Raw genomic sequence first — 13,358 nt, forward strand, 5'->3', positions numbered from 1 at the left:
GGCTGGTTTTATAATGGGCACATGCCTGGCAGGCTGGTTTTATAATGGGCACATGCCTGGCAGGCTGGTTTATAATGGGCACATGCCTGGTAGGCTGGTTTATATTGGGTGTTTAAATTGGGCACATGCCTGGCAGGCTGGTTTATAATGGGCACATATGCCTGGTGGCATTTGATGGGCACTGTGTTAATGTTTGCATAAGGCTGTTCTCTATGTTTTATTCTTAGGAGGTGAATTGATGATGTACGTCGGAAGGTTCCTTTTAAATGTGGGTCGAAATCCAACTTTTCTGAGTGATTTGTTACGGAATGACACACATCACTGAGAAATTGTTTAACGTTTTTTTTTCTTCCTTTTAGTGAGATAATGGAACGTTTCTGGATCTCATCACTTGAAGACTCTCTGTGCAAGGAGTCTGACGCACGTGTGCAGAGAACGATACATATTGTAAAACGAGATTCAAGAGAGGATTTTATGCAAAATCACTTGACATGTCTTAAGGAGAATGGAACTGGCACATTTGTAGCTATCAAATAAAGAGGGGAAATCACTTTCAGTGGCAATGTGAAAGGTCCAATAAACCAAAAGGTAAATCCTCAGGAGCACCTTCAATAACTCGTGCCAATAGATGTGGAGCGTACGTTTCTTTTACATTTGTGAGCAACAATTCTACACATGGGCGCAACTCAGTATGGTTTTGCATTTTATGCTGTGCTAGTGAAGAGCAACCAAGGCCGAGGAATACCTGTAGCATTTTTTATTGTGAGTGAGGAATCCAGTGACATCTTGTCACTGTCTGAAAAAAGTTCAGGAAGCTGTTGGAGAGTTTCAGCCAAGGTATGTTTTAAAATTCATAGTTGAAGTTTATGTATGAAATGCAAAGGATAAACAGATTAAGATGAGTAACTTACATGGCAATGGTATTTCATGATTGCATAATTTACAGCTTATACTGTAGAATGTTTGGGGTGGTAATGTGTCGTTTGATATAAAAGTTATTATGAACATAAAATGTGATATTTGAAACAACATAATGCCAATATAGGGTTTAATTTAAAACCGAGTTTAATCTGGTTTATATAGTTATCTTATTATGTAGAATTTTGTTTAAAAAAATAATAATTTAAAAAAATTAGCAGCCCATCCAGTAAAACTACAAGTATGGCAGCAATCAACCACTCCCCCCATCTCACGCTACCCGATTTGGCAGCCTTGTAGCGGTACAATCAGCTTTGTATGCAGCTCTCTTAATTTACGAAGTGATAGACAGATTAAGTACTACTTCCTTTTTATATTTCCCTTTGCAGATGTGTCATGGTAGATAGGGACATGAAAGAAATCAATGCAGTACACACAGTGTTTCCTTATGCAAAGGTGTTGCTGTGCTGGTTCCATGTACTTCAGGTAAAAAACCAAAACCACTTTCGGTTAGGGGTCATTCCGGGTTGATTGCAGTGTAGCAATGACTTTGGTCCATACCAAGTGGACTAAAATGCAGTCTAGCAAATGCTGCAAATTAGACCCGATTGCACCGTACCAAAACCAAATAGTTAATCATGTGAATTGGTTCAGCTGATGTGAACATGCAGAACACATTAGACCGTCCATGTGGACCAATATCAGAAGCAATGCAGAAGATAAGTCACATCAAACTTTTAACAGTTTAAAAACCCTTCAGTAGAATAAATGTCATCTAAAAGAGTTCCAAAATTTTCCATAGAGGAAAAGATGTATTTAGTACACCTAATTAAAAACTACATTAACAAAGCTTACAGCACCAGCAAAGAAGACGAGAATGTTGTATTACGTAAAATGGCATGGAAAAATATTGAACAGAATTTCAATGCTAACCTTTTGGGGCGGCCGCAAATTTTTCAGGATAGAGGTGTACAGTACTAACTGTAGTCCAAGCACATGGACTAAACCTCCTCATTCCACTAGTTCAGGGGTGGCCAACCCTGGTACTGGAGAGCCACAATCCTGCAGGTTTTATAGGTCTCTCTAAATCATCAAACACTAATCAACTGGCACCCATGGGAATTTTGACCAATTAAGACCAATTAATAATGTCAATTAAGTTATCAAGGGCTCGGTTAAAACAAAAACCAGAAGACCCTGTGGCTCTCAAGGACCAGGGTTAGCCAGTCCTGCACTAGTTAGATGAATCAAGTGGACTAACTGGTACAGTGCAATCGACCCTCAATGACGAATTACTTAAATATATCTACAGATAACCTACTGATTTCAATTGCACTTAGTATAAAAGTACTTGAGAGTGGGTATTTATATCCATAATGTAGAATTCACATACAAGGTCTTAAAGCCTTATATCAGGGGTAGGCGACCCTGGTCCTGGAGTGCCACAATCCTGCAGAGTTTGTAGGTATCTCTTAATCATCAATTATTAAATCCCTGGAACAAATGGTAATTCTGATAAATTAAGCTAATCATTGAGTCAATGAATTTATTAAGGGTCTTGGGGTAAACAAAAAACTGAAGTGTTTGTGGCAGTGGTTCCCAACCCTGGTCCTGGAGGACCACCTACTCTGCTGGTTTTTGTTCCAACGAGCTCTCAATTACTTAATTGAACCCTTAATTTAAGTAATAGTTTAAACTGGACTTTTTAAATCATGTAACTTATAAAAAGTTGGAGAATTCAAGTTCCTTATACAATTTTACACCTAACTTGGAACCCCAACTGTTTAAAAGAATTAAAAGGCTCTGATTAGGCAAATTATTAGTTCGATTAAGTAATTGCAAGCTCGGTTGGAACAAAAACCAGCAGGTTAGGGGGTCCTCCAGGACCAGGGTTGGGAATCACTGGTCTGTGGCACTCCAGGACCAGGGGTGTCTACCCCTGCCTTATATATTCAGAAAAATATCTGCCTCCTCCCAGACCAGCTTTTGGCAAAATGACAGAATGCAAACTTGTGTGCATTATAAAATAAAAAAAAGATTTTATGGTAGAAATGTGGTATCTCCTAAGTCTGAAGGTTACAGGAAGGGAATTGAATCACAATCTGATTGATAAAAAATGAAAACATTGTTCCTTAATGTGATCTAACAAAAGTGAAACAAAGTAGCAGAGTCAGAAAACTGTTCATTCCAATTGCATTTTACATGTGTCTTCATACTTAGATTTGATTATACTTGATTTATTATAATGATCATTTTTGTTATGTAATTTACACAATCCATGATACATAGCAAATTCAAAACTAATTAAAAAACTAATATACAATAAGTTTTAAAAAATCAGTATACAATAGTTACAATTTTGAAAGCAAACAAAAAACAGACCATGTGCTATAGTACTTTCTAACACAGACTTAGACAGTGATAATTATCAACGTTTAGTTTTTTGTTTTTTAAAGGCGGTACACAGATGGATTGTCCGACGTGATGGAGGATGCAGTCAGAATCTGTCTGCAAAAAATGAAGTGATTAGGTATATGATTGCCTTAAAACAATGCAGTACAGTAAGTTTCTTTTTCTTTCTTTCTTCCACGTTAGCAAATGTCATAAGGTGCTGATCTTTATTGATGAGTTCAAAGTTTGTTTTTTAATTTCCTTCTCACCACAATAATGACATACTGTTGCTTATTCATGGATAATCCATTTACCATAATTATACTACCCATCTTTTTAATAGAATTTGTATATTGACAAACGTGTATTTTTTGAAAAAAAATTATTTGGTATGCATGTCTTTCTGTTAACATTTTTTATATTTATTTTCATTCATTTTAGGCTGCCGAGTTTGAAAAGATGTCAAAGGAAGTGATTGTCAAAACAGACAGAGAAACTGGCAGTTCAGTAATTTCACAGTATCTACAGTATCTTTGGCCAGGAGTTCTGAGAGGGTGGCGCACAACTGACCTGGCGCCTGCAGGTTCAGGGCGTTGGCATTTCTAGCTGCATCGACTCCTCCAAACGATGTGTTCGCTAGGGGGTGGGAGCTCTGGGCTTGTAGTGCGAAAAATAGCATATGGCTTTGACAGTGCTCGTATCGGAGGGCGCATGTTTTGTCTCATCCCTCCTGAGGAGGCGGGGAGTTGTTGCGGTCAGCCAAGTTGAATTGCTGATAAAGGGAAAAAAATTGATGATACTAAATAAAAAAAATAAAAAAATTGCTTTTGCTTTTCTTTTTTTCCCATAGATTTTTTTTCAGCATGAAGTATCAGTTTCTTCATGGCTATGCAAACAGACGAGTTGATGAACTACTTCTACTACTTAATACCAAGGTGGTCACTTACTAGAGGTTTGTGTAACATTTCCAATACTAGCATTTTTATGTGGTCTAGTGTTGCAAATGAGTGTTGGATTTCAAAAAATAAATACATTATACTTTATATTTGTAATTTTCTAGAACATAAAGTTGTTGTGTACATTTATTTCAGTATCTGTACAAATAAGGAGATAGTGTACCACAGGTAAATGCATTTTTGTCATGTATATAATTTACACAACCCATAACTTTTTTTAGCATGTGAATAATAGAATAATGCTCTACTAATTGTATTCTGTCTTGTATATGGTGCAGGTATCTGGAAGGTCTTCATGGTGCTCAGAGGATTTCTGATTCCAAAACACAGGATACTGCAGAATCTGCATTACGTACGAAGAACAAAGGCCTTCAAAATAAATTTGTTTACAAATCAGGTGGCCATTGCACAGTGCCTTCAGAAGCAGATAAAGCAAAATGTTATGCTGTGGATTTAATTAGCATGAAATGTGAATGCGCCGTTTCTGAAAGGGGTAATTTGTGCAAGCATATTGAGTTTGCAAAAATGATGTGCAAAGAACAGGGGATTGATATTGATGGAATTCGAAAAGAATTAGCCAGTTCACTAACTGAACAGCATTGCTATGAGTGGGATGGAAAACATTTAATTGTACATTGTGCTGGTAGTTTTGGAGTAGTACATGTGCAAAACCAACAGTGTACCTGTCTTGCCAATAGTCTTGGAGAAATATGTGTCTGTCTAAGACTTTCTGAGATAATTGGTACACAGAACCCTAACCAAGAGGTAACGGACTGCTTTGTGAATACCACAGCAAATTGTCAATCACACAATAAACAGTTGTGTGTAAAGAAGATGATTTCAGACTTAAAGGAGTGGTGTGACAGCAGTGATTATAAGGAATCTCCAGAGTTGAATGCTGTAGTAAAACGTGCACACCAACTAGCATTTGGACAGTATAGCATGGCCAGCAATAAAATAAAAATTATAAGGCTGCATGCTTACAGAAAATGCATTGAAAGAGCAAGAAGCCATGCTATAGACATGCATTCATATCAGCTCAAAGAACCCCTTAATCGAGCTTTATATACCCATAGACTTGATTCCAAATTCAAAGTCTGTTCCTTTAGAAAAAGAATAATTGGTAGCAGAGCAAAGAATCAGATACTAAAATCGAGCTGAACGTGTGCTGTTATGAGCTCACGCCTTTATTTTTGAATTACAGAATGCACACAAAACTGGACAAAGTATAGAGGTTAATTACAACTGTTAAGGACCTCAAAGGTCTCTTCAAGTAAGAGTGAAATAGCTATTTATATGTATAGTGGCAGCATGTTATCAAAAATAAAATATGTGTTGCATAGTTCTAATTGCTGATGATTGTATTCTGGCCAAGTTGGTCGATATTTGATATGGTATGTCTCCCTTTTCTCTCTTAATCAGATTACTTAAATAACACTTAAATGTGCATTATTGTAACACTTTGTAAAGAAGTTGTAAAATATGATTTGTAGTAAATAGAAAGTGCAATCTTTAAGTAGCGAGTAGTGTAAAAGCAAATTGTTAACATAAAAATCTAAGCCTGAACTGAATTTCTTTCAAAGGGGGAACATGTCAGGGGGTCATTAGAGCTGAGAAGTGGGGAGGAGGGTTCTTCTGTACAGCACTTTTTTCCACAATTGGGTCCAGTACTTTGTATTGCTCTGTATCAGTCTGTTGAAGCATGTATGTGCAGTTTTACATTTTAATACTGCTAATATTTAAATCATAAACAAATAAAACAAGATACTATAAATATGAGATGTTGTACATTACCTTTATTTATGTATGTTTATGGTACATTTTTTAATATATATTTAAGAGGTTGTATAGAAAAGAAAATGCCTTACATAAAATGCTATTTTAGGTTTTCTTTGCTTAGAAATGTTCTTAATGTTTTGAACAAGCCCTTTTTTAAAATAATGAACATATATGCAAAGGATGCCTTATTTTCAGTGTCATCTAAAACTACACATTCTGCAGTTTTTCTATCTGGGAATCGGCACATTTTTGAAGTACAGAACTGTAAACATCAAGCATTTGAAAGCCCAGTCGATGAGTAGCCATGTCAAAGTCCGTAGCACTTTCTTTAATTTGGTCTGTTGTATTCTTGATGCCATCGAGAAATAAAAAAAAATATATATATATATATATATATTTTTTTTTTTTAAATAATGAATAATACAATTAGTACTGCAATACTCAATAAACCAGGCATGTGGTTTTATGTAAGCTGCTTTTAGCCTCAGACACTGATTTTACCCAATATTTAATGAGGATTGTTTTTAGCTCCTAACATTTTATCTTGTAATGGTATGTAAATAAAAACAAAAAAATATTGAGATGCCCAGCGGAGAAAATCACCCTGAGAAAATCTGCGTGTCTATTTAGAAGTTTTAAAGTGTACCTTTACACTTTAAAAATAATAATTTGTGGCTCACAAGTGGCATAGCGGGTAAAGGCAGAGTGCAAATCCTGCCTTCTATATTTAATATGATATAATTGTGCTTCCACAAAATGAGTGCCATGCATAAAAAACTGGAGAGGTAAAATATATAGTTTAATTAAGTCTTCTGTTGACTTTATTTTTACAATTTCGCACATTTGATTGCAATCATATCTTTCTCTGGTTGACCCCTCTTTCTAACTTTATTGTTTTGTACATAGGAAATATTTTGGTCTGATTTTACTTTTTCTATATTTCATATTCATCGTGTATTTTTTGTTACAGATTTGATGTAATTTAACGTTTTGGTTACAGTACACCTGCGTTTTTCATCACTAGTGTAAAACAGTAAAGAAACATACTTAAATTCATGAAGCTTTCCAATGGCAACATCTTTGGTTGTGATCGAGCCCTCCAAAACTGCGATCCTGTCAAAAGGAATCATCCTTACTGCCAACTTGCCGATGCCCACACCTAAATCGCAGGCTTCTCCTGAAGACAGAAAAGTGTTACTATTATTGTAACAATCAACTTTTAACGTACAATAAGACTGACATTACATTTTCTATATTCACAAATAATGGATTTATTTAATGATAAATATAATGTTTACTGTTTGCATGTTACATTTGACTTAAGCTGGTGCCTGAATGCAAGACAACTTAGAATGGAAACATATAATTAGATTGTTAGGTTTTAAAAACAAGGCTACCCACACTACACTGTTAAGATAAGGTATTTTGAAGCTGTTGAATGCAGTGGTCTGTATATTGTACCATGTGTTATACTACTAATTGATATGTTTTAGTGTGTTGACATTGCACTGGACATTTACTAATGTACCCTCAGTCAGTTTGGAACACAGGGAAGTTACAGTGGTTGTTGGGCCAGGACTAATGCCAACTGTCTCTTCAATCTTCTTTTTAAGCTCACTCTTTTTATTTTTATCTACCCTTAGATATGCAACCAGGGAATTGGCTGACACATTCTCAGGTGGACCTATCCTTTTCCTGATCTCCTCTGCTGTCACACTGTATCTTTGGGGGAAAGGTATAAGAATAATAAGATACAAAATATGGCCAACATTGCAAAATTGATACACAAATGTAAATTTAATGAAACCATAAAAAAGGTATTTACTTAATTCAGAATTAATTTAATTCTGCATTAAGCCTTTGGAATGAACTTGAGAATACTTAAATTATGGAATGTTCCAATATCACATTAATCTGTTTATTTATGTTATATTACCTTTTCTTTCTCTTGTTGAAAGAAAGAGGGAGAAGGCTCTCGACTTCAGCAAATACTTGTGGTGTAGCCATGCTGTCGGGTATTACAGCTGGGCGAGGCACAGCCAGTGATACAGGTGGATGCTGAAGTGACACAGCGACTGTGCTGGAGGAAGGCGGGCATGCCTGTGGCAGTGGGGAAGCAGTGTCGCTTTCTGAACAAGCAGCAGGGGTTGCTGATGTAGCATGAGCTTTTTCTGCATGATTTTTCACTGAAGGAAAAAAATACAACACCTTACTTGTAAATAACACTACGTTTCTTGTTTTAAGAGCAACTATCGTAGGTTGTAGAAAATGTTGGTATATGGTCTAATGTGTTGTTATATGGTCTCATGTGTTGGTATATGGCCTAATGTGTTAGTCCAACTGCATCAGTAAAGTATCTGATTTTTTCTCTTTCATTGTTAACATCCTGACACAGATCCTAATGTGTTGGTATGACTCTCAATAAAGTATCTGATATTTTCACTTTCATTGTTAACATCCTTTCTAACAACTTATAACACTTTAAAATGTATGCGCCAAAGTGCTGTCCATGAGCAGCAATCCTGAAGACATTATTGTGGAGTGTACATTTTAAAGTGTTATAAGTTGTTAGAAAAAAAAAAAATCAGATACTTTACTGATAGTCATACACATTAGGCCATATAACATTTTCTACAAACTACGATAGTGGCTCTATACATAAACTATTCAGTAATTTTATAAAATATAATTATTTATTCACAAACAATAATTCATACTTACCAGTGACCGAAGTACACTTCCTACGCTTTCTGGGAGGCATTTCTCTGAGAAACAAATATCAGAATGAAATTATGATAATGGAAAGCTACAGCATTTTTTTTTTTTCAATCACAATTTTTTTTAATCAGCCTGCCAGCCATATGCCCCTTATAAACCAGCCTGCCAGGCATGTGCCCATTATAAACCAGCCTGCCAGGCATGTGCCCATTATAAACCAGCCTGCCAGGCATGTGCCCAATATAAACCAGCCTGCCAGGCACGTGCACATTATAAACCAGCCTGCCAGGCACGTGCACATTATAAACCAGCCTGCCAGGCACGTGCACATTATAAACCAGCCTGCCAGGCACATACCCATTATAAACCAGCCTGACAGGCACGTACCCATTATAAACCAGCCTGCCAGGCACATACCCATTATAAACCAGCCTGCCAGGCATGTGACCATTATAAACCAGCCTGCCAGGCAGGTGCCCATTATAAACCAGCCTGCCAGACACGTGCCCATTATAAACCAGCCTTCCAGGCATGTGCCCAGTATAAACCAGCCTTCCAGGCATGTGCCCAATATAAACCAGCCTGCCAGGCATGTGCCCAATATAAACCAGCCTTCCAGGCATGTGCCCAATATAAACCAGCCTTCCAGGCATGTGCCCAATATAAACCAGCCTTCCAGGCATGTGCCCAATATAAACCATCCTTCCAGGCATGTGCCCATTATAAAACCAGCCTGCCAGGCATGTGCCCATTATAAACCAGCCTGCCAGGCATGTGCCCATTATAAACCAGCCTGCCAGGAATGTGCCCATTATAAACCAGCCTGCCAGGCATGTGCCCATTATAAACCAGCCTGCCAGGCATGTGCCCATTATAAACCAGCCTGCCAGGCATGTGCCTATAATAAACCAGCCTGCCAGGCATGTGCCCATTATAAACACCCAATGTAAACCTGCCTTCCAGGCCTCTGTGTTTTAACTAGGGGCAGCAGTGTGAAGTAGTGGTTAGGGCTCTGGACTCTTGACTGGAGGGTTGTGGGTTCAATCCCCAGTGGGGGACACTGCTGTTTTACCCTTGAGCAAGGTACTTTACCTAGATTGCTCCAGTAAAAAAACAAAAACAACTATATAAATGGGTAATTGTATGTAAAAATAATGTGATATCTTGTAACAATTGTAAGTCGCCCTGGATAAGGGCGTCTGCTAAGAAATAATAATAACTACAGTAGTCTTACCAGCTGGTAAATTAATAATTTAGTTTAGAGTAACCAACCTTGTTATTCTGTTACCAATATTTACTTAAGACATAGGACATTAGCATAACTTCAGCTGACATGCCTGGTAAGTTTATTATATTTTGTATTATCATTTTTAACAGCAAATCAATTATAAATTATGTGTAACTGAATGTTGTGGATCACTGTGAACAACTTGCACACACAGTACAGCATAAATACTATGCTGCACATAAAGTGAATAATTAAAATATACGTTTGAACAACAAAACAAGACAAAGGTAGAGATTAAGCATCAATAAAATTTGAAATGATAGCTACACTTAAAAAAAAAAAACGTTATATAATACAACTTAACAGAAGAAGATATTCATATTCATATTTAAGGCGTAACTCAACATTTTTTAATGCCTTTGTGTGCATACGTTCTGCTAAAAACTGTGCATTTTGAGAAGATGAATAAAACATCCTACCTTTTTCATTCCAAATCTGTTCTGCTGCAAAACCTTGGCGCGCAGTTTTCAGTTTGAATGTGAGGGCGTGGAAACAGGCAGCTTTTGCCCTTAGAAAGCGTGTTTCCTTTGTGATGTAACTGAGGAGGCGGGTTTTCGCAGAGAGGAGTTTTATTATCTGCCTAATAGGCACACCTGCCTGCCAGTCGAAGTTCGGGGCAAACTTCTCCCCTGTGAAACACCACCCACTCCGGCCATCTTTGTGACACGTGGTGTCCTGCGTGGGATCTACAGCGCCTCCAGGACTCAGGAACCGCATTTTTGGATTAAAAAAAAATATATATTATTTTCTGTTGAGCACTACTGACACCGTTGAAACGGTGAGTCTTAGGTCGCCTGCGGATACATTAGTCCAATCAATGCGTCTGAACCTGGGGTGTAATCCCAAAGTAACTGCTCACTGTTAACACGTTTGAAGACGTTAATTCACGTTTTAAGTAATACAGTGTCCCCTTCAGACATGTTAAAGGAGAGATTCGGAAATAACATTCAAAACTGTGCGCGAGTAAATACCATCCTAACTCCTAACATCCAAAAAAAAAAGAAAAAAAAAATAACATTTTATGCCCCTGTAGCTGCGATATGGAGTCTTTCCATCCACCTCCGTTTGCTTCAACCGGAGGCGCATGCAATTTATATATATATATATATATATATATATATATATATATATATATATATATATATATATATATATATATATATATTTGCATGCCCCGGTAGCTAAATGCTTAGTTACGGCTCTGGGCAAAACCAAAGCCCATGGCCAGTATACAATATTTTTCTGTATGCATTCTTTTCTGTTGAGCACTACTGACACCGTTGAAACGGTGAGTCTTAGGTCGCCTGCGGATACATTAGTCCAATCAATGCGTCCGGACCTAGGGTGTAATCCCAAGGTAACTGCTCACTGTTGACAGGTTTGAAGACGTTAATTCACGTTTTAAGTAATACAGTGTCCCCTTCAGACATGTTAAAGGAGAGATTCGGAAATAACATTCAAAACTATGCGCGAGTAAATACCATCATAACTCCTAACATCCAAAAAAAAAAAAAAAGAAAAAAAAAAAACATTTTATGCCCCTGTAGCTGCGATATGGAGTCTTGCATGCCCATGTAGCTGCGATATGGAGTCTTTCCATCCACCTCCGTTTGCTTCAACCGGAGGCGCATGCAATTTATATATATATATATATTTGCATGCCCCGGTAGCTAAATGCTTAGTTACGGCTCTGGGCAAAACCAAAGCCCATGGCCAGTATACAATATTTTTCTGTATGCATTCTTTTCTGTTGAGCACTACTGACACCGTTGAAACGGTGAGTCTTAGTTCGCCTGCGGATACATTAGTCCAATCAATGCGTCTGAACCTGGTGTGTAATACCAAGGTAACGGCTGACTGTTAACAAGTTTGAAGACATTAATTCACGTTTTATGTAATACAGTGTCCCCTTCAGACATGTTAAAGGAGAGATTCGGAAAAAAAACATTCAAAACTATGCGCGAGTAAATACCATCCTAACTCCTAACATCCAAAAAAAAAAAAAAGAAAAAAAAATAACATTTTATGCCCCGGTAGCCGCGATATGGATTCTTGCATGCCCCTGTAGCTGCGATATGGAGTCTTTCCATCCAACTCCGTTTGCTTCAACCGGAGGCGCATGCAATTTATATATATACATATATATTTATATTTGCATGCCCCGGTAGCTAAATGCTTAGTTACGGCTCTGGGCAAAACCAAAGCCCATGGCCAGTATACAATATTTTTCTGTATGCATTCTTTTCTGTTGAGCATTACTGACACCGTTGAACCGGTGAGTCTTAGGTCAGCTGCGGATACATTAGTCCAATCAAAGCGTCTGAACCTGGGGTGTAATCCAAAGGTAACTGCTCACTGTTAACAGGTTTGAAGACGTTAATTCACGTTTTAAGTAATACAGTGTCCCCTTCAGACATGTTAAAGGAGAGATTCGGAAATAACATTCAAAACTATGCGCGAGTAAATACCATCCTAACTCTTAACATCCAAAAAAAAAGAAAAAAAGAAAAAACAATAACATTTTATGCCCCTGTAGCTGCGATATGGATTCTTGCATGCCCCTGTACCCAGTGGCGACGCATAGGGGGGGCACGCCTGGTCACGTGCCCCCCCAGATTTCTGCCAGGCAGTGGCTTAGCCACTGTGTTAGGATCGTTCACACTGAAACATGTGTAAGAAATTCCAATATTGTTATATTTTTCGCTTCCCATTATAGCGGGGCGGACGTGGCATGGGCGGCGCTGATTTTTCTTTTCGCTCACGGAAAGAACTTTTTATTTACCGCGTTGCTATCAACCAATGAGAATATATAAGCAAGCTGTACTTGCTCAACCCCAAACACAGATGCATTAAACATATAGGCTATGATTACTGTATATGCTATGTAGCCTAGCTACTACACATATAGATGTGGTAGAGGACATCTACTATGTAATGAGTAGCCTATGTATTTACATAGAATGCACTCGCCTCATGACATATCTTTTTGCCAGCTGACCTCTCCAGCAGCCAGCCTACTAATAAGATTATCATTTTTCACGGATTGTGCAGCCAGCTTCATCAAGGGACGGTAACCAAGTCCATCCAGGTCTTGGAGATGGAGTGGTGGTAAATGTACAACCTGTTATTAATTGAATAACTAAAGAAATAAATCAGAATGAAAACAGTTCTGGACGCTGCTGAGAGAAAACCGGCAAAACTGTTTCAATTCCTGAGTTCGGTTACCTACTTGTTTTCATTCTGATTATTTGTTTAGGCTACAACGTGTCCGTCAGCGAATGTCAGTGCAGTGTGATACCAAAAAAAAA

General features: G+C 37.7%; 1 protein-coding gene and 1 long non-coding RNA gene across 5 annotated transcripts; one reads left to right on the forward strand and one right to left on the reverse strand.

The window, feature by feature from the left end:
• Positions 1-2,556: 2,556 nt before the first annotated feature.
• Positions 2,557-10,569, reverse strand: LOC117420489 (uncharacterized). 3 transcript variants are annotated; one of them, XR_009309054.1, is made up of 6 exons: positions 10,470-10,569; positions 8,766-8,809; positions 7,981-8,230; positions 7,092-7,221; positions 3,880-4,081; positions 2,557-3,426 (listed from the first exon to the last, which is right to left on the reverse strand). It is a non-coding gene; the product is annotated as an uncharacterized LOC117420489 (long non-coding RNA). The 3 variants fall into 3 exon arrangements; XR_009309055.1 differs by lacking the exon at positions 3,880-4,081 and having other exon boundaries at positions 2,557-3,422; positions 10,470-10,563; XR_009309053.1 differs by lacking the exon at positions 3,880-4,081 and having other exon boundaries at positions 10,470-10,562.
• LOC131701837 (uncharacterized) lies at positions 4,131-6,024 on the forward strand. 2 transcript variants are annotated; one of them, XR_009309052.1, is made up of 2 exons: positions 4,131-4,261; positions 4,544-6,024. XR_009309052.1 is itself a non-coding variant. In XM_059002180.1 (2 exons), the coding sequence occupies exons 1-2, from the start codon at positions 4,192-4,194 to the stop codon at positions 5,424-5,426; spliced, it is 1,125 nt and encodes a 374-aa protein (XP_058858163.1). In that variant the 5' UTR covers positions 4,131-4,191; the 3' UTR covers positions 5,427-6,024. The 2 variants fall into 2 exon arrangements, 1 of the variants encoding a protein (XP_058858163.1); XM_059002180.1 differs by having other exon boundaries at positions 4,131-4,433.
• Positions 10,570-13,358: the final 2,789 nt, after the last annotated feature.

Source organism: Acipenser ruthenus, chromosome 2, assembly GCF_902713425.1.
Source record: "Acipenser ruthenus chromosome 2, fAciRut3.2 maternal haplotype, whole genome shotgun sequence".
Taxonomy (NCBI): domain Eukaryota; kingdom Metazoa; phylum Chordata; class Actinopteri; order Acipenseriformes; family Acipenseridae; genus Acipenser; species Acipenser ruthenus.